Source organism: Lycium barbarum, chromosome 1 (genome assembly GCF_019175385.1).
Source record: "Lycium barbarum isolate Lr01 chromosome 1, ASM1917538v2, whole genome shotgun sequence".
Taxonomy (NCBI): domain Eukaryota; kingdom Viridiplantae; phylum Streptophyta; class Magnoliopsida; order Solanales; family Solanaceae; genus Lycium; species Lycium barbarum.
The window spans coordinates 60,482,064-60,507,792 of NC_083337.1; the positions used below are offsets into that span (position 1 = coordinate 60,482,064).

At 39.1% G+C, this 25,729-nt stretch overlaps 1 protein-coding gene across 1 annotated transcript in view; it reads left to right on the forward strand.

Annotated features, from left to right (window-relative positions):
- Positions 1 to 23,786, forward strand: part of LOC132611954 (glycine-rich cell wall structural protein 1.0-like) — a 41,986-nt gene extending 18,200 nt beyond the window's left edge. The window contains exon 2 of the mRNA XM_060326311.1: positions 23,611 to 23,786. Coding sequence (XP_060182294.1) covers positions 23,611 to 23,786 — 176 coding nt within the window. The remainder of the gene's footprint in view (positions 1 to 23,610) is intronic.
- Positions 23,787 to 25,729: the final 1,943 nt, after the last annotated feature.

The following is a 25,729-nucleotide window of genomic DNA, read 5'->3' on the forward strand; positions in this document are numbered from 1 at the left end:
TAAGAGACTATATTTCATATTTGGATAAACAGATAGAGAGACGTAATGAGTTTTGTACATATATATGGCCGTTAGCCTGATGCATACAACTGAATTCAACAAACCCACCAATAGTGTCTAGGAAGCCTCTATGAATACCATTGACCAAACATCTAATCCAAGTGTTGAGACAGGGCCTCGAGCTACTCATAATCTTTAACATCAATGAAAACTCTAGACTTGACTCAGCCCTAGGTAGAATTGGAGCTATACTGCCACACCCTAATCTTACCAGGGTGTGATGGGCACCCGACCCCATATTCGGAGCCGAGTGAACCCGCTGGCTCTTATTACACACATAGTCTCTTTGAACTCTTAAATCAAATAAAATGAAATACATAATGAGAGCCTTCAGAAATATTCTTTTTCGTGTTCTCAATTCAAACAAAATCTGTAATCATATGGAACTTATCACATAACACAGAATGACACATCGGCTGATGGAGCCGCTTACAATACCGACATTCTATACCCACGACTCTGTCTGCAAAGTCTCTAACATCAATCAGAAATCATAGCACATATACTCTGACTCGGCAACACTCCAGGAGCAGATGGAGCTTGCCATTTCCGCTGGAACACCTTCTAGCAAGTCTTCTATTCATCTGGGTGTTCCTGCGTGCATGAAACGCAGCCCCCGAAGAAAGGGGGTCAGTACGGAATATGTACTGAGCATGTAAGGCATGGAATACATAAAAGAGGATCATAACTGAAACAGAGATTTACTAGAATCAAGTATGACCTTTTAAAACATCAAAGCACTTGCCCTTTTTAAATGAAAATCATGCATATCCACATCATATATCATATATACAGATAACGTGTCCCGGCCCTCCAGTCAGGGACTCGGTGGATAAAATCATACATGTCCACATCATATATCATATATGCGTAACGTGTCCCGGCCCTCAAGTGAGGGACTCGGTGGATAAGGTCATGCATGTCAACATCATATATCATGTGTACATATAACGTGTCCCGGCCCTCTATTGAGGGACTCGGTGGATAGAATCATGCATGTTAACATCATGTACCATATATACATAACGTGTCCCGGCCCTCTATTGCGGGTCTAGGTGAATGAAGTCATCATATGCCATCCTGGCCGCCATCCCCGTATCATCATATCATCATATACATATACATATAACGTGTCCCGGCCCGCAAGTGAGAGGGACTCGGTGAACAATGCAGTGGAGTACGCACGAGAACGTATCCTGGCCCGAGGTCAGTGAAGGACATATTGAGGCATCCACGAGCAGAGTAGTGAGAAACTATATGCACATAAATCAAGACTCGATAGGTAGGAACGCAAATCGACACTTAAGGATCATAAACACGTTTCGAGCCAATCCGAGTTAGTATGAAAAAGTTATGGACGTTTTAGTACAGAACCTTTTACGAACGTTTCAGAAGCCATTTTTGGAATATCAAAGCAACAATCATGTTAGGTACCTTTTGAATATCGTTATGGATCAAATCAAATAGAGCTTTTGGAACCATATGTACGTATCAAAATATATCACAGACTCAATGGAATAATCAAACGTGCTATCATTTGAAAATCAAGACATTAGTCATATCAATTATCTCTCGAATGCCATTCGGAAACATATCAAATAGATCTTCAGACATCATAGATACGCATCAAAACCATATGAAATAGCTTACAGAAGTCAAGAATATTAGCCATCCTAGTGGCTCTAAGAATAGGAATTTCTTTGAAATCATACATATACGTCATCTGCTCATTTCATAAGGATCATGCCAAAAGAAAGAAAGGGTAATCCTTACATACCTGTTCCATGCCCTATTAGCTACGTTTAATTGTCCAAGCTTGCTAGTCTACATTCAAGAGAATCGACAAAATCATTAGACTCATCGTCATATACTTGTCTTAGTCCTTCAAATGAATTTATTTATAATCTGCCGAAATTTCAGCAGCATTTCCCCTGTAAATACACCATCCCCGAGAATCTAACTCGGCCAATTTATCCACAACAATCCGAGAATTCAACTCGGCCAAATTATCAACAACAATACCAACAATTATACTAACAACTTCAACAATCAATCCAAAATATATTCTAACATTAACAACCCTTGTCACATAATTCAACGGCCTTTCATTTATATCCAATTCAATCACATATAGTCAAGTTTACACCAAAGATCCCACATTCAAGTATTAATCCGAAATCATTATAACATGGTTCAAGAATACTTTAAACAATTCACATAATATTCCAAACAACCCAATCAACATATTACTTCACCCGAAACATTCCAAATTCAACAAGAACAATGACAACACATTTCCTTCCTTCAATTCATGAACTATACCAATAATTCACACACTAACAACATTATTCTTATAATTACAAGAAACCATATTAGAATCACATTAATTCCTCCAATAATTTCTCAACGATTACAACTTCATTTCAATTCATCAAACCTTCATGTTCATCACGGAATCCACAACTACAACAATCAAAATACTAAATAAAGTCAATTCATCACATCTACACAACACCACCTCTATTCGGCCACAACCATACACATACATATTTCATGAATTTCATCCATTTCTTCACTCTACAACATTCACAAATCATTCATAACACATAAGAGAGGATTAAACCTCACCTTCTTCCATCCATCCTCTTGCTTGGATAGGGTTGAAATTGCACAAATAAATGATTTGCATGCTTCAACAACCACCCCATGTTAATTAGGGCCTTCAAATTAGTTGGAATACTAGAAGAAAATATTTTTTTCTTGATCAACTCCATAGCTGTAAGATTCGGCCATAGCTTGGCCGAATGCTCTCCATTTTTTTGTTTCCTCAAGCTTCTTGAATTTTCATGAACACAAATATGCCTTATTTTGCCATCACTTTTCTATATATATACTTAAGCCCTACAAATAAAAATATGGACACATGGCCATAGGTTGGGGCCCACACCTTATGTCACACGCCCAAAGTGGCCCTTTCAAGAATTTTCTTGAACGTTTTGTGAAATTCCCGTTTTGCCCCTAGCCTTCCATAATATTACCATGAGCCACCTTGTGAATTTCCCTTTTTACCCTTAGCCTTGCCCTTAACTTCTCACAATTATCTTGATTTATCCGAACGTATAAAATACGGGCTATAACATCCTCCCCCCCCCCCCCCCTTTAGAACATTCATCCTTGAATGTTCAACTGATCTTAAGGGGTCTTATAACATTTCGGGGGGTCCCTTCTATAGTTGTCCGTTTCTTCAATTCCTTATCTTTTACCCTATTTTCCTTATGATCGAACTCCTCGGTCTTTACATGAGTCCTCATTCCGTGTCATGGGTTTTCTAATCCACTGCGCTATCTCATTATCCTTGTCCTTCCCAGGTCATCTCTTCTCTGTTATTGTTTCGTCACCACACCTTAACAGAAGCCATGTCTTTGGTACGCAATCTTCACTTGACGATCCAGTATGGCCACAGGCTGTTCCTTGCTCTCATTCTATCTACAGTATTGCAGCCTCGCTTACCATGCTATAAATATTCATCCAAAAATGTATGTACCTAATGTTTCTTCGCCATTTATTATCCTCCGCAGTCCAGTTACACTTATGGTAACTTATGATCCGAGTTCACTTAATTTCTTAGTTCGCAATATCCTTGAGCTCTTGCTACAACTTTTTCTTTACTTCCTTCCTCACATTTCTCGACACAAGTATACTTGTCTTTGATTTCTTTGTATTGGCGCTCGTTTCGTCCATCATTATTCCTTGTTGGCTCTCCGGTGTGGATTCCTTACAAATATGATCGAGCATCACTTCACATCGATGATTCGTATAATTTTATAGCGTATATTCTCTTGCTCCGTACAATTAATGGTCCATGAACTATTTTCTAGTATCCGATGAACTCTTTTATTTCATTCCTAGGCACTGCGTTCTTTCTTTCTTTCAAAAATTCCCAGACTACCAATTGTTGATACTTTCGTTATAATAGTCGTCGTCGTTCGAAACATCCTTTAAATCTTATCATTTTCTCCATCATCCGTTATGAACTTAGCTTGTAGCCCTTTCCTGCTCTTTTTATTACTCTTTAAAACATGTCGCTGCGTATTTAGGTATGGCGCCAATTTGCCCGATGTGAGGAATTCAAATCATGGCATAAACATACCATAATTCATGTTGATATGAAGCATTCTCTTAAGGTATCTTTCATCCTTTCCCTTCATGTCGGCCTCACGGTACACTCATTGTCAACTCGTTTCTACTTCTTTCATGTATCCTCTTGATATGCCGATATGTTTTGAACTCTGGCCTCGAGCTAATAAGTTTTCCTCCTTTGGAGCCTGAAAGTGTTGCGATTCCTTTAGAGTCTGATATAATATAGTCTCCCCCCCCCCCCTTTTAAGGGGCTCCTTATACGCCAACAGTCCTTTTGTGAAGTCTTCGTTTATACCTTACTTCTCATCTTTCTTTCCAACTCCGAGCACAGCATATCGAAACTTATTACCATAAGTTTTTCTTTCTTTTTGCGCCTATATCATCATTCTTGTCAATATTCCCATATCTTCCTATCCACTATTAGTCCCTTTCACCCATTTAGCTCACCTACTCGTGATTCTTTTTAACTATACGTTCGCGTTGCATCCATATTTTTTTAGCGTCCCGCTACTTTTGCCCGTAGCACAGAATCCTTACAGTTTACACTCCTTCAAACACGCAGATCCGTTCTATTCTTAAGTCATTATTTCAGGAAAGCTCTTCCATGTCCGAGACAACCACGTTAATATGGCTGCACATTTATCCTTTTCTATACCTTTCAAGGGCTGAAACCTCCTAACATCATCACAAGGCTTAATCATTATTTCCCTTACTTCACGTTCCTTGTCGCAATCACTATTCCTTCAGCCCTACTTGTTTAAATCGGTCCTTGTACCCTACACTTTACTCTTTTGTTCCATAATACCACACTTTATCCTTTTCATGTGCCTACTTTTGAATCTTTTACCCAAGTGGTCTCGTGCTTTGTCGGTAGTTTCTCTCGGGGGCTTCCCTCACTGAGTTTTTCTTACTATTCACTTTTCCCGACCTTTTGATCTCCTTGCCTTCCATTAACTCACTCTCTTTCTTTTCCAATTATCGTAGTATTAGAATTTTCCAGTCTTAGCCAGTAGAGAAAATAACATTAGCTTACCTTGTGTCACTTGTACCATTTATTTTTGCTGTCACTTGAAATTCGGTACCCTTACTTGATTGATGCCTCCCATACCGTAGCTCCGGTTGCTGGGGCGCACATGCCTACCGATACGATCATATGTGGGATATCCTACGCATTCGTATATATGTATGTATAATTACTACTACTCACCCACTAAATACTTCCAAACGCTATTCAAGCCTATCCTAATTCCAGAGTTGTGATACACTTTCTTTCTCTTCACTGATCTAGTTTGCCTCGTCCTACGCGACCTCTTAAGGTTTTCAACCATTCCGCATACTCTAATTTCCCTTAGGCTATTCTAGCTTTCCATTTGCCTCTTATGTATGGATTTATAGAATTTCTTGCACACTTCCCAGGGGGTCACCCATCCTAAGATTTCTCTCACCTTAGCACGCTTAACCTCGAAACTTCAATGGAATCCGGTGCCTTAATGCTGATATAATCGCGTCCACTTCCTCACATGACCTTTATTACATGATCTGGAGCAAGTCGAAGTCTTACAGATTCCGAAACATTTTCATAACACGTCCTTCCCTTTTCAATTACTATTTTACCCTTTTCAATCCTCAATATTCACCTTTCACCTTCGTGTATAACTACCTTTCGTCCTAGATTCCCAGATTCCTGATGGTGGCGAACATACCTTCATCGCCGTTACTTATGAACTAAACACTCAGTTATCAGCCTATTTGAATTTTTCAGTCACCATCCTTATACAATAATCTACAGCAAACTGATTGTCGACTTTCTCTGAATCCTCCAACAGACCTTACTCTTACTAAACCTCGAATGTTATCCATTTTAATCCTCGGGACTGCTAATCGTCTTTCCCGCGATCGTTCTTCATGCCATGCCAAATCCATAACCCTTCTGAAGCAACGCACCTCACTTGTTGCCTATCTACGATATTTCTTTTCCAAGCTTCTGTCACACCCCGACCTTACTAGGGTGTGATGGGCACCTGACCCTTACTTAGGGCCGAGCGAACCCTCAGACTCTTGCTGCACATAACGTTACGTCAAACTTTTAAATCAAATCAGATAAAATACATAGTAAATTTTTTTTTCTTTCTTTCAGAAATGTTCTTTCTCGAAGCTTCCAAGCGAACAAATCTATAGTCATACAAAATTCAATGCATAACACAGACCGACATATCGACTGACCGAGCCGCTTACGGACTGACATACTATAACCACGACGCTGTCTGCAAAGTCTCTAACACCATACAGAAACCATAACACATATACCATACACTGACTTGGCAGTCCTCCAGGAGCAAATGGAGTTCGCCACCACTGCTGAAATATCTTTTATAGCGTCCTTGTCTCGTCTGGGAGTACCTGCGCGGCATGAAACGCAGCCCCCAAAGAACCGGGGGTCAGTACGGAATATGTACTGAGTATGTAAGACATAGAATACAGAAAGCAGCGCCATAATCGAAACAAACAGTACCAAGAGTACGCATGTTATCCAGATTACCAAATTACTTGCTTCTCAGACACAGTTCATACAGACCAATACCGACCATACAGACCGACACAGACCATACCGACCAATACAGATCATACAGACCGTACAAATCATACAAAGCGTAACAAAATCATACAAAGCATACAGAATGCCGACATACTTACTTTCCAGACACCGATCGCACATACCGATATCAAACATCAGAAGGAGTGTGGCACGTACAGAACGCACGGATAATGTCATACGTCGGACGGAGTACAGAACGTACTGAATACTCAGATGATGTCATATATCGGACGGTATACAGAATGTACAGATTACTCAGATGATATCATATATCGGACGGAATACAGAACGTACAGATTACTCAGATAATGTCATATATCGGACGGAATACAGAACGTACAGATTACTCAGATAATGTCATATATCGAACTGAATACAGAACATACAGAATACTCAGAATCGTATGTCACATATGCGTATAACAGAACCCGGCCCTGTGATAAGGGACGCGGTAAACAGAATCATCATATATCAAATTCATATATCATATATGCATATATCAGAACCCGACCCTCCAGTGAGGGGTGCGGTAACAGAGCCCGGCCCTCTAGTACGGGACGCGGTGAACAGACAGATCATATGCCATCCTGGCCACCACCCCATATCATTATATCATCATACCATATAACAGAGCCCGGCCCGCCTATGAGGGACGCGGTGAACAATGCAGGGGAATGCGCATGATAATAGAACCTGGCCCGGGACGCAGTGAATCATATCGTAGCGGACACACGAGGACATAACAGAACCTGGCCCGGGTCGCAGTGAAAGATACATTGAGTCATGCACGAGCAGAGCCGTGAGAAACCACATGCATAGAAATCAAGACTCAACAGACCAGTGTACTTACCGATACCTGGAGGCTCGGAACAGATTTCAGGTCAATCCGGCGTAGTATGAGAAAGTTACGAGCATTTGAAGTACAGAGCGCTTTATAAGCGTTTCAGAAGCCTTTTTCGGAGAATCAGAGTCATAGTCATATCAAGCACCTTCGGATGTCCTTACGAATCAGATCAAATAGAGATTTTTGAACCATACTTACGTATAAGAAAATTATGGACGTCTTGATACCGAAACCTCTTCGAACATTTCAGAGCAATCCGAGATCGTATACGGAAGTTCGGGACATTAAATCTTATAGAAGTTCTCGAACCAGAATAAACGTATCAGAATGCTCATATCAGGATACTGATTTCGGAATTCTCATATCAGGATACTCATATCGGAATACTTATATCTGCATACTTACATCAGAATACTTATATCAAAATACTCATATCGAAACACTTATATCAGAAGACTGATATCAAAATGCTTATATCAAGACACTTATATCAAAATACTTATATCAGAATACTTATATCAAAATACGTATATCAGAATACTTGTGCCAAAATACTTATATCAAAATACTTATATCAAGGGATGAACTAGGATCACAAACTCAGGTCAAGAAGTGAATTAGAATCATAATCAGACTCAGAATCACAGAACAGAGTTACCCCACGGCGGCATATCACATTATACCTTACTTGGCTCTAGGACATGCCAAAGAAAGAAAGGGTAAGCCTTACATACCTGTGCTGCGACCAACTAGTTACGCTTGTGCATCCCACTTGTTTGTCTACATGCAAGAAAGTTCATCCCTTCATTAGTTCCATTATCATATACTTGCTTTAACCTTTCAAACACATTCACTTATATTCTGCCGGAATTTCGCCAGCATCTCCCCTGTAAATATACCAACCCAGAGAATATGGCTCGGCCCAACTCAACAACAACCCAACCAACAACCAAGCTACAACATCAATAAGAGGTTCAAAACACATTCTAACATTAGTGACTCTTTTCTATACAATTCGACGGCATTCCACTTTCATTCAAATCAACCGCATGCAATCAAACCAACATCCATCTTCACGCATTCAAGTACTAATCCAAACTATTTAAACAAGATTCAAGAACGCCTCGGACAAATCACAAAATATTTAAACAACCCAACAATGCACCATGGAACCCGAAATCTTCCAACTTCCATAGGAACCATCACAACACATTTCTTTCTTCAAACTTCACAAACTACACCGACAAACCACACTTTAACAACATTATTATCATAATTACAAGAAACTACATTTGATTCAAATTGGCTTCCAAAAACAGCCCGCAACAATTACGACACCAACTTGGATCATTAAACTCTCATTTATATCACATAATCCACAACACAACAACCCAAACATACTAAATAAAATTAGTTCATTCTTGGACATGCAAAACAGTCCATTTTCGGCCAGCTCTTCAACACACAAATTCCATGATTTTCATCCATTTTCCACACGTTACTACAACACACAAGCATGTTGAATACAAACTAATTCATCACCCCAACACAACTCTACATACACATTGTTAATCACACACATACCATACACGGCCATACTCAAACACATATACTTCCATATATTTCATCCATTTCTCCACTCTACACACAACAACAATCAAACTACTACATGAATTCAATCCATTGTTTTCCACACACATCACCCATTCGGCTATACCACATACATACATATTTCATGAGTTCCATTCATTTCTACATATCACAACATGCACAACCATCCATAATACATATAAGAAGGTTGAATTCTTACCTTTTCTCTTCAATTCTTCAACTTAGCCAAGGTTGCCAACTTGCAACAAAAAGGAATATTTTTGCTTCAACAACTAGACCATGTTAAAGAGAGCCTTAAAATTAGTAGGAATGCATAAAGAAATAAATTTTTGGAATACAATTTCCATGGCCTAATTTTCTTTGGCCATGGCCGAAACCCTCATCTTTCCCTCTCTTCATCTTTTTTTTTTGTTCTTGTTTTCTTTGTCTTAAATGGAGAGTAGACTCATATATATATATATATATATATATATATATATATATATATATATAAATGCATGTGAGGGGCACATGCCCCTCTCTAGAAATTTCTTGAAATTAAAAGAAGACTAATGTCTTCTTAAACAAGCTTGGGTCCATATTGTATTTTTATAATTTACAAATAGCCCCCATTAATTAAAATAAGAGCATATAGTGCACGGCCAACATGGCCCCTTCATGAATTTTCCTGGACTTTTGCAAAATTACCATTTTGCCCCTAATCTTCCACATTTTTTCCATTGGTCATTTTGCGAATCTCTCTTTTTGCCCTTGGACTTCTTCAACATTTCCATACCAATAATACTCATGATTAATATCCTTAACAACTTGTACGTTAGAATATTTTTAAAAGAATGGTCTTGCCTTAACTTATCACGACGATGTCGAAATATCCAAACGTGTAAAATGCGGGCTATAACATCCTCCCCCTCTTTAGAACATTCGTCCTCAAATGTTCAACTGACCTTATGGGGACTCGTAGCACTTCGGGAGGGGGTTTCTTTCATAGTTGCCCGTTTCTCCATGCCCATTCCACATAATCGAGCCTTTCCGCCCTCATATGAGTCCTTATTCTGTCTCATGGGTTTCCTATGTGTTGGGCCAACTTGTCTTCCTTGAATCATCTCCTTTCTATTACTATTTTGTAACCATATCTCAACAAAAGCCATACCTTTAGATCTTTACCACAACTCCTCCTTAATCTTTCCTCTCGTATCTCTCGATACAGGCATACTTGTTTTTGACCTCATGTGTTGATGCTCATTTTTGTTCCTCATTCTTCCTTGTAAGCCCAATATGGCCTCTCCCCCTTTAAGGGGGTTCCTTATACGTCATGATCTTCGAGTACTCTGATCTTTAATTATTCTTCATCCCTCATCTCTGCGTCTTCTTATGGTCTCCAACCACCCCATACACCATAGTCTCGCTCAGGTTACTCTAGTTTTCCATTTGTTCCCTTAAAGTTTTATTTCGCAAAATTTTCCTAATTACTTCCCAGGGGGGGTCACCCATCCTGAAATTGCTCCTACCTGAGCACGCTTAACCTCGAATGTTTAGTGGAATCCGATGCCTTAATGCTGATATTTTCGGGTCCACTTTCTCGCATGACCTTTACTACATGATTCGGGACTAATCGAGGTCTTACAGATCCCGGGACACCCTCGTGGTCGTCTTTTCTTCCATGATTACCATCTTACCCCTTTCAGCCCTCAGGGCTCACCTTTCACTTTCTTACGTAACTGCCTTTCATTCTGGGTTCCCAGACTCCTGCCGATAACAGATACACCTTCGTTGTCATTATTTTATGGATGCCCCGATATCAGTCCGTTCGAACTTCTTACTTACCGCTTTTACATAGTAACCTCTGGCAAAATTAATTGTCGACTTTCTGAATCCTCCATCCGACCTTGTTTTTCTTATACTATCTTCCTGTACACAGCAAATACCAATAACACCTTACAGAACATACAGCTATACCACATTCTGGTCATCCGGGACTGCCAATTCCAGGTAACAAATCGAATACACCGATACTTACCCCTGTGACTTTCCATGTCATCACTCACCTTTCCGTCGTACGTAAGGCTTACATAAGAAATTTCATTTCCTATAGCTTGGCTCTATCGCACGATCTATGACAGAAAGAAGGTCAACAATCCCTAAATGCCCCGTAGCCTCCTGTTTATAAATGTGGCGCGCTTCACACCATAAACAGGACTCTACCGGACACGACTTTGCAGACAACCCCTAGGACAGACCTGCTCTGATACCACTTTGTCACACCCCGACCTTACTAGGGTGTGATGGGCACCCGACCCTTACTTAGGGCCGAGCGAACCCTCAGACTCTTGCTGCACATAACGTTACGTCAAACTTTTAAATCAAATAAGATAAAATACATAGTAAATTTTTTTTCTTTCTTTCAGAAATGTTCTTTCTCGAAGCTTCCAAGCGAACAAATCTATAGTCATACAAAATTCAATGCATAACACAGACCGACATATCGGCTGACGGAGCCGCTTACGGACTCACATACTATAACCACGACGCTGTCTGCAAAGTCTCTAACACCATACAGAAACCATAACACATATACCATACACTGACTTGGCAGTCCTCCAGGAGCAAATGGAGTTCCCCACCACTGCTGAAATATATTTTATAGCGTCCTTGTCTCGTCTGGGAGTACCTGCACGGCATGAAACGCAGCCCCCAAAAAACCGGGGGTCAGTACGGAATATGTACTGAGTATGTAAGACATAGAATACAGAAAGCAGCGCCATAATCGAAAGAAACAGTACCAAGAGTACGCATGTTATCCAGATTACCAAATTACTTGCTTCTCAGACACAGTTCATACAGACCAATACCGACCATACAGACCGACACAGACCATACCGACCAATACAGATCATACAGACCGTACAAATCATACAAAGCGTAACAAAATCATACAGAGCATACAGAATGCCGACATACTTACTTTCCAGACACCGATCACACATACCGATATCAAACATCAGAAGGAGTGTGGCACGTACAGAACGCACGGATAATGTCATACGTCGGACGGAGTACAGAACGTACTGAATACTCAGATGATGTCATATATCGGACGGTATACAGAACGTACAGATTACTAAGATGATATCATATATCGGACGGAATACAGAACGTACAGATTACTCAGATAATGTCATATATCGGACGGAATACAGAACGTACAGATTACTCAGATAATGTCATATATCAGATGGAATACAGAACATAGAGAATACTCAGAATCGTATGTCACATATGCGTATAACAGAACCCGGCCCTGTGATAAGGGACGCGGTAAACAGAATCATCATATATCAAATTCATGTATCATATATGCATATATCAGAACTCGACCCTCCAGTGAGGGGTGCGGTAACAGAGCCCGGCCCTCTAGTACGGGACGCGGTGAATAGACAGATCATATGCCATCCTGGCCACCACCCCATATCATTATATCATCATACCATATAACAGAGCCCGGCCCGCCTATGAGGGACGCGGTGAACAATGCAGGGGAATGCGCACGATAACAGAACCTGGCCCGGGACGCAGTGAATCATATCGTAGCGGACATACGAGGACATAACAGAACCTGGCCCGGGTCGCAGTGAAAGATACATTGAGTCATGCACGAGCAGAGCCGTGAGAAACCACATGCATAGAAATCAAGAGTCAACAGACCAGTGTACTTACCGATACCTGGAGGCTCGGAACAGATTTCAGGTCAATCCGGCGTAGTATGAGAAAGTTACGAGCGTTTGAAGTACAGAGCGCTTTATAAGCGTTTCAAAAGCCTTTTTCGGAGAATCAGAGTCATAGTCATATCAGGCACCTTCGGATGTCCTTACGAATCAGATCCAATAGAGATTTTTGAACCATACTTACTTAGGGCCGAGCGAACCCTCAGACTCTTGCTGCACATAACGTTACGTCAAACTTTTAAATCAAATCAGATAAAATACATAGTAAATTTTTTTTTCTTTCCTTCAGAAATGTTCTTTCTCGAAGCTTCCAAGCGAAAAAATCTATAGTCATACAAAATTCAATGCATAACACAGACCGACATATCGGCTGACGGAGCCGCTTACGGACTCACATACTATAACCACGACGCTGTCTGCAAAGTCTCTAACACCATACAGAAACCATAACACATGTACCATACACTGACTTGGCAGTCCTCCAGGAGGAAATGGAGTTCGCCACCACTGCTGAAATATCTTTTATAGCGTCCTTGTCTCGTCTGGGAGTACCTGCGCGGCATGAAACGCAGCCCCCAAAAAACCGGGGGTCAGTACGGAATATGTACTGAGTATGTAAGACATAGAATACAGAAAGCAGCGCCATAATCGAAAGAAACAGTACCAAGAGTACGCATGTTATCCAGATTACCAAATTACTTGCTTCTCAGACACAGTTCATACAGACCAATACCGACCATACAGACCGAGACAGACCATACCGACCAATACAGATTATACAGACCGTACAAATCATACAAAGCGTAACAAAATCATACAGAGCATACAGAATGCCGACATACTTACTTTCCAGACACCGATCGCACATACCGATATCAAACATCAGAAGGAGTGTGGCACGTACAGAACGCACGGATAATGTCATACGTCGGACGGAGTACAGAACGTACTGAATACTCAGATGATGTCATATATCGGACGGTATACAGAACGTACAGATTACTCAGATGATATCATATATCGGACGGAATACAGAACGTACAGATTACTCATATAATGTCATATATCGGACGGAATACAGAACGTACAGATTACTCAGATAATGTCATATATCGGACGGAATACAGAACATACAGAATACTCAGAATCGTATGTCACATATGCGTATAACAGAACCCGGCCCTGTGATAAGGGACGCGGTAAACAGAATCATCATATATCAAATTCATGTATCATATATGCATATATCAGAACCCGACCCTCCAGTGAGGGGTGCGGTAACAGAGCCCGGCCCTCTAGTACGGGACGCGGTGAACAGACAGATCGTATGCCATCCTGGCCACCACCCCATATCATTATATCATCATACCATATAACAGAGCCCGGCCCGCCTATGAGGGACGCAGTGAACAATGCAGGGGAATGCGCACGATAACAGAACCTGGCCCGGGACGCAGTGAATCCTATCGTAGCGGACACACGAGGACATAACAGAACCTGGCCCGGGTCACAGTGAAAGATACATTGAGTCATGCACGAGCAGAGCCGTGAGAAACCACATGCATAGAAATCAAGACTCAACAGACCAGTGTACTTACCGATACCTGGAGGCTCGGAACAGATTTCAGGTCAATCCGGCGTAGTATGAGAAAGTTACGAGCGTTTGAAGTACAGAGCGCTTTATAAGCGTTTCAGAAGCCTTTTTCGGAGAATCAGAGTCATAGTCATATCAAGCACCTTCGGATGTCCTTACGAATCAGATCAAATAGAGATTTTTGAACCATACTTACGTATAAGAAAATTATGGACGTCTTGATACCGAAACCTCTTCGAACATTTCAGAGCAATCCGAGATCGTATACGGAAGTTCGGGACATTAAATCTTATAGAAGTTCTCGAACCAGAATAAACGTATCAGAATGCTCATATCAGGATACTGATTTCGGAATTCTCATATCAGGATACTCATATCGGAATACTTATATCTGCATACTTACATCAGAATACTTATATCAAAATACTCATATCGAAACACTTATATCAGAAGACTGATATCAAAATGCTTATATCAAGACACTTATATCAAAATACTTATATCAGAATACTTATATCAAAATACGTATATCAGAATACTTGTGCCAAAATACTTATATCAAGGGATGAACTAGGATCACAAACTCAGGTCAAGAAGTGAATTAGAATCATAATCAGACTCAGAATCACAGAACAGAGTTACCCCACGGCGGCATATCACATTATACCTTACTTGGCTCTAGGACATGCCAAAGAAAGAAAGGGTAAGCCTTACATACCTGTGCTGCGACCAACTAGTTACGCTTGTGCATCCCACTTGTTTGTCTACATGCAAGAAAGTTCATCCCTTCATTAGTTCCATTATCATATACTTGCTTTAACCTTTCAAACACATTCACTTATATTCTGCCGGAATTTCGGCAGCATCTCCCCTGTAAATATACCAACCCAGAGAATATGGCTCGGCCCAACTCAACAACAACCCAACCAACAACCAAGCTACAACATCAATAAGAGGTTCAACACACATTCTAACATTAGTGACTCTTTTCTATACAATTCGACGGCATTCCACTTTCATTCAAATCAACCGCATGCAATCAAACCAACATCCATCTTCATGCATTCAAGTACTAATCCAAACTATTTAAACAAGATTCAAGAACGCCTCGGTCAAATCACAAAATAGTCAAACAACCCAACAATGGACCATGGAACCCGAAATCTTCCAACTTCCATAGGAACCATCACAACACATTTCTTTCTTCAAACTTCACAAACTACACCAACAAACCACACTTTAACAACATTATTATCATAATTACAAGAAACTACATTTGATTCAAATTGGCTTCCTAAAACAGCCCGCAACAATTACGACACCAACTTGGATCATTAAACTCTCATTTATATCACATAATCCACAACACAACAACCCAAACATACTAAATAAAATTAGTTCATTCTTGGACATGCAAAACAGTCCATTTTCGGCCAGCCCTTCAACACACAAATTCCATGATTTTCATCCATTTTCCACCCGTTACTACAACACACAAGCATGTTGAATACACACTAATTCATCACCCCAACACAACTCTACATACACATTGTTAATCACACACATACCATACACGGCCATACTCAAACACACATACTTCCATATATTTCATCCATTTCTCCACTCTACACACAACAACAATCAAACTACTACATGAATTCAATCCATTGTTTTCCACACACATCACCCATTCGGCTATACCACATACATACATATTTCATGAGTTCCATTCATTTCTACATATCACAACATGCACAACCATCCATAATACATATAAGAAGGTTGAATTCTTACCTTTTCTCTTCAATTCTTCAACTTAGCCAAGGTTGCCAACTTGCAACAAAGAGGAATATTTTTGCTTCAACAACTAGACCATGTTAAAGAGAGCCTTAAAATTAGTAGGAATGCATAAAGAAATAAATTTTTGGAATACAATTTCCATGGCCTAATTTTCTTTGGCCATGGCCGAAACCCTCATCTTTCCCTCTCTTCATCTTTTTTTTTTTGTTCTTGTTTTCTTTGTCTTAAATGGAGAGTAGACTCATATATATATATATATATATATATATATATATATATATATATATATAAATGCATGTGAGGGGCACATGCCCCTCTCTAGAAATTTCATGAAATTAAAAGAAGACTAATGTCTTCTTAAACAAGCTTGGGTCCATATTGTATTTTTATAATTTACAAATAGCCCCCATTAATTAAAATAAGAGCATATAGTGCATGGCCAACATGGCCCCTTCATGAATTTTCCTGGACTTTTGTAAAATTACCATTTTGCCCCTAATCTTCCACATTATTTCCATTGGTCATTTTGCGAATCTCTCTTTTTGCCCTTGGACTTCTTCAACATTTCCATACCAATAATACTCATGATTAATATCCTTAACAACTTGTACGTTAGAATATTTTTAAAAGAATGGTCTTTCCTTAACTTATCACGATGATGTCAAAATATCCAAACCTGTAAAATGCGGGCTATAACAGCTTCCTTCTGCTAGGAGTCTCCTTTACAATCCTTACTATTCAAAATTTGTACGCAACAAACATCAACAATGCCTCACAGGGCATACAGTCATACGACATATTCCAGCCACCCAGAGCTTCCAATTCCAATTAACAGAACAAATATATCCAAACTTACCTTTATGACCTTCCATATCATCACTCGCCTTCTTCCGTCGTATGTAAGGCTTACATAAGGAATCTCATTTTTCCTATGACTTGGCTCTATCGCACGATCTAAGACAAAAAGAAGGTCAACAATCCCTAGATGCCCTGCAGCCTCCTGTTTATAAATGTGGCCGGCTTCACATCATAAACAGGACTCTACTGGACACGACTTTGCAGACAACCCCTAGGACAAACCTGCTCTGATACCACTTTGTCACACCCTAATCTTACCAGGGTGTGATGGGCACCCGACCCCATATTCGGAGCCAAGCGAACCCGCTGACTCTTATTACACACATAGTCTCTTTGAACTCTTAAATCAATTAAAATGAAATACATAATGAGAGCCTTCAGAAATATTCTTTTTCGTGTTCTCAATTCAAACAAAATCTGTAATCATATGGAACTTATCACATAACACAGAATGACACATCGGCTGATGGAGCCGCTTACGGTACCGACATTCTATACCCACGACTCTGTCTGCAAAGTCTCTAACATCAATCAGAAATCATAGCACATATACTCTGACTCGGCAACACTCCAGGAGCAGATGGAGCTTGCCATTTCCGCTGGAACACCTTCTAGCAAGTCTTCTATTCATCTGGGTGTACCTGCGTGCATGAAACGCAGCCCCCGAAGAAAGGGGGTCAGTACGGAATATGTACTGAGCATGTAAGGCATGGAATACATAAAAGAGGATCATAACTGAAACAGAGATTTACTAGAATCAAGTATGACCTTTTAAAACATCAAAGCACTTGCCCTTTTTGAATGAAAATCATGCATATCCACATCATATATCATATATACAGATAACGTGTCCCGGCCCTCCAGTCAGGGACTCGGTGGATAAAATCATACATGTCCACATCATATATCATATATGCGTAACGTGTCCCGGCCCTCAAGTGAGGGACTCGGTGGATAAGGTCATGCATGTCAACATCATATATCATGTGTACATATAACGTGTCCCGACCCTCTATTGAGGGACTCGGTGGATAGAATCATGCATGTTAACATCATGTACCATATATACATAACGTGTCCCGGCCCTCTATTGCGGGTCTCGGTGAATGAAGTCATCATATGCCATCCTGGCCGCCATCCCCGTAACATCATATCATCATATACATATACATATAACGTGTCCCGGCCCGCAAGTGAGAGGGACTCGGTGAACAATGCAGTGGAGTACGCACGAGAACGTATCCTAGCCCGGGGTCAGTGAAGGACATATTGAGGCATCCATGAGCAGAGTAGTGAGAAACTATATGCACATAAATCAAGACTCGATAGGTAGGAACGCAAATCGACACTTAAGGATCATAAACACATTTCGAGCCAATCCAAGTTAGTATGAAAAAGTTATGGACGTTTTAGTACAGAACCTTCTACGAACGTTTCAGAAGCCATTTTTGGAAAATGAAAGCAACAATCATGTTAGGTACCTTTCGAATATCGTTATGAATCAAATCAAATAGAGCTTTTGGAACCATATGTACGTATCAAAATATATCACAGACTCAATGGAATAATCAAACGTGCTATCATTTGAAAATCAAGACATTAGTCATATCAATTATCTCTCGAATGCCATTCGGAAACATATCAAATAGATCTACGGACATCATAGATACGTATCAAAACCATATGAAATAGCTTACAGAAGTCAAGAATATTAGCCATCCTAGTGGCTCTAAGAATAGGAATTTCTTTGAAATCATACATATACGTCATCTGCTCGTTTCATAAGGATCATGGCAAAAGAAAGAAAGGGTAAGCCTTACATACCTGTTCCACGCCCTATTAGCTATGCTTAATTGTCCAAGCTTGCTAGTCTACATTCAAGAGAATCGACAAAATCATTAGACTCATCGTCATATACTTGTCTTAGTCCTTCAAATGAATTTATTTATAATCTGCCGAAATTTCAGCAGTATTTCCCCTGTAAATACACCATCCCCGAGAATCTAAGTCGGCCAATTTATCCACAACAATCCAAGAATTCAACTCGGCCAAATTATCAACAACAATACCAACAATTATACTTACAACTTCAACAATCAATCCAAAATATATTCTAACATTAACAACCCTTGTCACATAATTCAACGGCCTTTCATTTATATCCAATTCAATCACATATAGTCAAGTTAACACCAATGATCCCACATTCAAGTATTAATCCGAAATCATTATAACATGGTTCAAGAATACTTTAAACAATTCACATAATATTCCAAACAACCCAATCAACATATTAATTCACCCGAAACCTTCCAAATTCAACAAGAACAATGACAACACATTTCCTTCCTTCAATTCATGAACTATACCAATAATTCACACACTAACAACGCTATTCTTATAATTACAAGAAACCATATTAGAATCACATTAATTCCTCCAATAATTTCTCAACGATTACAACTTCATTTCAATTCATCAAACCTTCATTTTCATCATGGAATCCACAACTACAACAATCAAAATACTAAATAAAGTCAATTCATCACATCTAAACAACACCACCTCTATTCGGCCACAACCATACACATACATATTTCATGAATTTCATCCATTTCTTCACTCTACAACATTCACAAATCATTCATAACACATAAGAGAGGATTAAACCTCACCTTCTTCCATCCATCCTCTTGCTTGGCTAGGGTTGAAATTGCACAAATAAATGGTTTGCATGCTTCAACAACCACCCCATGTTAATTAGGGCCTTCAAATTAGTTGGAATACTAGAAGAAAATATTTTTTTCTTGATCAACTCCATAGCTCCAAGATTCGGCCATGGCTTATCCGAATGCTCTCCATTTTTTTGTTTCCTCAAGCTTCTTGAATTTTCATGAAGACAAATATGCCTTATTTTGCCATCACTTTTCTATATATATACTTAAGCCCTACAAATAAAAATATGGACATATGGCCATAGGTTGGGGCCCACACCTTATGTCACACGGCCAAAGTGGCCCTTTCAAGAATTTTCTTGAACATTTTGTGAAATTCCCGTTTTGCCCCTAGCCTTCCATAATATTACCATGAGCCACCTTGTGAATTTCCCTTTTTACCCTTAGCCTTTCTCAATATTTCCATACCAATAATATTCATAAATAATATTCATAAACAACTTGTGTATTAAACAAGATCAAAATATAGCCTTTCCCTTAACTTTTCACAATTATCTTGATTTATCCGAACGTACAAAATACGGGCTATAACATATACCTTTTTTTCCGAACATCTGCACTGCCTATCAAGATAGTCTGCCAACCTGGATATCTGAACCTGCAATGTGGGAATAACAAGTGTAGCGCCACCGGCCAAGGGATGTCAGTACAGAAAGATTGTACCGAGTACGTAAGGCAGACATGAAACATATGTAAAGACATAAATGTAAAGAGGATAAGAAACAACCTGAAACTTTGAATGCCACTGAGGGCACATGATATACGTACTTATACTTTATATGCGTATATAATGCCTTGGTAACAATATATATATATATATATATATATATATATATATATATATATATATATATATATATATATATATATATATCTGTGTGTGTGTGTGTGTGTGTGTGTGTGTGTGTGTCTGTACAATGCATTGGCCTCTGTGGGCATAACATCATATCATAACAGCTTCTGTGGGCATCATCATCATCATATAACCAACTGATCAGGTGGTGGTGCGCATATAACGCCATTTCCTTTCCCATAACCCATATATATATACATATAATGCATGAAGATCCTTTAGAACATTTGGACATCTTTCGGAGTGACTTATAGTCGATAACCTTCAAATTACGTTAAGAACATTATCATCATCATCATATGCCTCAAAGGGGACTTAGGAATCATAGCTAAACATGCTTTGACTAACATTTCAATGGAATGAATAACATGGACACTTTTAACATTCAAGAGTTGAGTTTTATGGAAGGACATTTCATTTAGATTTCGTTCATTCGGATCATGCCAAAAGAAGAAAGATAGCCTTAACATACTTACTGTACTTATGATCTGTTAAAACCGTGAACTTGTGAACACACTTTCCTTAACGTATAAAGTACAAGCTTCTTATCAAGAAGGGGATTCTGATGTCATCGACAACACAAGGAACAATATATGAAAAAGGAAGAATGATAAGACTTCATGTCACTAGATGTGATAGGGACATGCCTACTATTCTACGATCTTGTTATAATATTTTCAAAAATTGTTCTCTAATCTTGTGGACTATCCTATTTTGGAAAGACTATGATCATCTATGTCAATGCGGTTTATCTTAAAAGAAGCTCAATACCCCCAACAATGGTAATCTGAATACTTACGACATAAATTCCTCTTACGTTACACTCTATAACCCCTTATCGATCATCTAGAAACTATCGACATTATGTCCATCTTAGTCGGTGACCTATAATCCTTCTAGCCTACTTGAAACTTGTCAATATTAGCCCATTTGAGGGAGAGACTCTAATCCTACAATGAGAACTTAGTGACTTGACCTTGGGAGTAATACGCTCAAATGAAAAATCGAATCACGAACCCGTAACGTATGTCCTCATTTAGCTTACGAAGGTTATAACATGGAGTTAATGTATTTCTAAAAACTCTAGAACTCTTTAGTGATACCTCTTGAACCTTATACGTAGAACTTAACTTCAATAGGCCTTATGACTCATCAACGATATCCCGAAACCAGTCATTTGATTCATCTTACATTTACATCTACAACCCATCAACTAGCACCAGAAACTAGCCATATGACTCGTCCTAGACATCATTCGATTTCCCATTAGCGCTCTTTAGGAGGTTTCAGCATAGTTCACCTTAAATGATCCTCTATACCCAATTCTGACCATGTAGGATTATCGATATCATTTATCTTAGCTCATGTCCTACAACACCCTTAACCATACTTTAGAAACCATCAACATTATTCTACCTAAGGGGAAACTCTACCCCCATCATGGTAACTCAGAATTCGACTCCAAGAGTAGTGTGCTTGAGTAACAACTAATTTATGGACATGTGACATGTCTTAGGAACTCATTCACCAACTAATCCTCCATAGGATCTGGAATATATCAACGAACCCTTGAAGCTAATTACATGATTGACTTAATCTTATAATCTATAATCAACCAACAATCTTATGAAAGTTAATCATACAGTTCATCTTAAGTAGCATTTCGTCATTCGTTTACGATCCTTAGAAGTTACCACATGACTGATCTTATTTAACTCTCGACACTCCAACAATGACCAAGTAGAACTATCAATATTCATTCATCTTATGTACGTTTTGTATCCCCTTTTAAAGATACTCTAGGAACTTTTAACACCCCTGATCCTAAACGTGTTCTATTCCCCTTTTTAGATGATGCCTTGGAACTCAGCTTTAGGAGGGAACCAATATCATCCCACCTAATGGGAAAACTCTATTTCCATCATGATAACTTAGAACTCAACTTCTAAAAGCAATACGCTTGAGTGACAATTGATTGAAACTCATAAGACTTATAACATGGAATCAATACACTTATAACTCTAAACCTCCAGGTTCGTATAAGCAACAATAACACACGTCGTGCCGTAGTGGCGAGTCAAGGAATAGGCTTACGTACCTTTACATCGAGCTCCTTATTATACTATCAGAACAGCCTCCTCAACACCTTAATCTACAAAAAACAATAATAGTGCTAATGTCAAGCTACGAATAGCACATCAACAACTCATCGAGCGACAAGCTCGTTCTATAATTTAATCGGACAGCATCTCCCCTGCCCCTTTTATTTTCTCAAGTTCACAACATTAACAACATACAAACATCATCAATATACACGTCCAGCACCTCAACATACAAACCAACCCCTAAACAACATACTACAACTATATCAACCATATTACTAAGAAATCAAGGAGCGACATGCTTACTCTACAAATGTTTCTACGACGATTATCCAAGCCTATCTCCTTTCTAATCCTTTCAACCCTCCTAATAACATGTGAATACAAGTTCAACAACACTTCCAGCACCTGCATACAACAAGAACTGTCCCAACATGCTACACAACACAACTAGTAACTTAATTGCATCAGTCCATCTTCAGCTTACCAACTAGTGGCAACTAAGCACATTTAAATCATCAAACTAATTCATATCCATCATGCTCATACTTCCAGCATCTAAATCATAACAAGACCGACTCCCTAACATACTACATAACAAGACCAATAGCTCATCCATAACATTCATCCATCAACCCATGAACCTATAATTACTAAAGCACATCTAAAGCTTAAACTAACTTATACATATGAAGAAGCAGAAGAAGCAGAAGAAGAAGCAGAAGGAGCAGCAGATGGAGCAGCAGGAGCAGCAGAAGGAGCAGCAGAAGGAGCAGCAGGAGAAGGAGGAGGAGCAGGAGGAGGAGCAGAAGGAGAAGGAGGGGGAGCAGGAGGAGGAGCAGAAGGAGAAGGGGGAGGAGAAGGAGGATGAGAAGGAGGAGGAGAAGGAGGAGGAGGAGAAGAAGAAGGAGGAGAAGAAGAAGGAGAAGAAGAAGAAGAAGAAGAAGGAGAAGAAGAAGAAGAAGAAGAAGAAGAAGAAGAAGAAGAAGAAGAAGAAGAAGAAGAAGAAGAAGAAGAAGAAGAAGAAGAAGAAGAAGAAAAAGAAGAAGAAGAAGAAGCAGCAGCAGATCCCTTCTGAGACTTTAAAGGTAAATCCCTTCTTCTTCTTTGAAGAGAATGTTTGGGTTGTTTGGTTTAGATCGTAGAGAAAGAGAAGAGAGAATGGTGAAATGTTTTCTATGTGGAAAATGAGAAAATGACATTCATCCATGATCCATCAACCCATGAACCTGTAATTACTAAAGCACATCTAAAGCTTAAACTAACTTATACATATGAAGAAGCAGAAGAAGGAGCAGCAGAAGGAGGAGCAGCAGGAGAAGGATGAGCAGAAGGAGAAGGAGGAGGAGCAGGAGGAGGAGAAGAAGGAGAAGGAGAAGGAGGAGGAGGAAGAGAAGAAAGAGCATAAGGAGGAGGAGGATGAGGAGGAGGAGGAGAAGGAGGAGCAGAAGGAGAACAAGAAGAAGAAGAAGAAGCAGATCCCTTCTGAGACTTTAAAGGTAAATCCCTTCTTCTTCTTTGAAAAGAATGTTTGGGTTGTTTGGTTTAGATCATAGAGAAAGAGAGGAGAGAATTGTGAAATGTTTTCTATGTCGAAAATGAGAAAATGACTCAGATCTTGGCCATATACGACCCCTTTTTTACCTTTGTTTATATGAAATAAATTTGGACCTTTCCTTTAATTAAGTAGGTGATGCACCTACTTGTTCATTAAACAAAAAATCTGGTCCTCTCCTTTATTAAGTAGGTGATGCACCAACTTATTAACTACTTAAGCTAGATGTTTTTTTATTTCCTCTAGACACGTGTATCGTCCTCATTTAATAAGTAGGACGTGAAACAAGTAGGACGAGAAATAAGTAGGTCAAGCAGGTAGAACGTAAAGAAGTAGTTTAAGCAAGTAGGACGTGTAAGAAAGTATCTCGAGTAAGTAGGACGGCTAAATAGTAGCTCAAGCACGTAGGTCGTCTAAGAAATTAGGTGAAACATATAGGTGAAGCTAGTAGGTCGTCTACCTTGTCCAACGTCTTATTCATTTATGAATCTCATCAACTTTAACTAGGCTTAACATTTCGATACACTTGGATCCTTTGGCTTAACTGTACGGGGTGTTACACAAGACTATTACCGGAAACTCAAAAGAGTACACTAAGCCAGTTATGAGGATGTTTAAGACTAACTAATCAGAAACAAACCTAAAGTGTTTACTTAACCAATGATTTATCCATTTTTACTTAACCAATGATTTATCCATTTTTAAACAATCAATCATGACTAATTACAACTAATCTTCAAAGATTAAGCATTACATAACCATATTCAATTCATTAAGATGATTGAGTTAAGGCCAGAATTCGATTAGTAATAAATAACTAGAACTAATTACACTCAAAATAATCATTTGACAAACTAGTCAGCAGCTAATAAGAGATTGACTACATCATTGAGCAAATAGCTTAACCTAACAGCTAATACCAAACATCAAAAAATAATAAGCTAAGCAAGATAAATAAATGCTGATAATTAAAACAAAACACATGAATGAAACTGACAACTAAGCTAATAGTTGAGCAAACAAGCATAAAATAAACAAAATGACTAAAGGAAGAATAATTATCTTTCTTAGTGCAGCTTCTCGAGATTATGAAGTTGGGGATCCTTCCTCAATGCTTCAACAACCACAAATTTTCTAAACCACACACAAAAGAGAAATTTTGGAACTAAAACTGAATTTTCAATTATCTAAAGGTTCCAGCGACATAGTTGAATTCCTAATTGATCGAAAGTCAATAAAAAGCTTCAATAACGATTTGT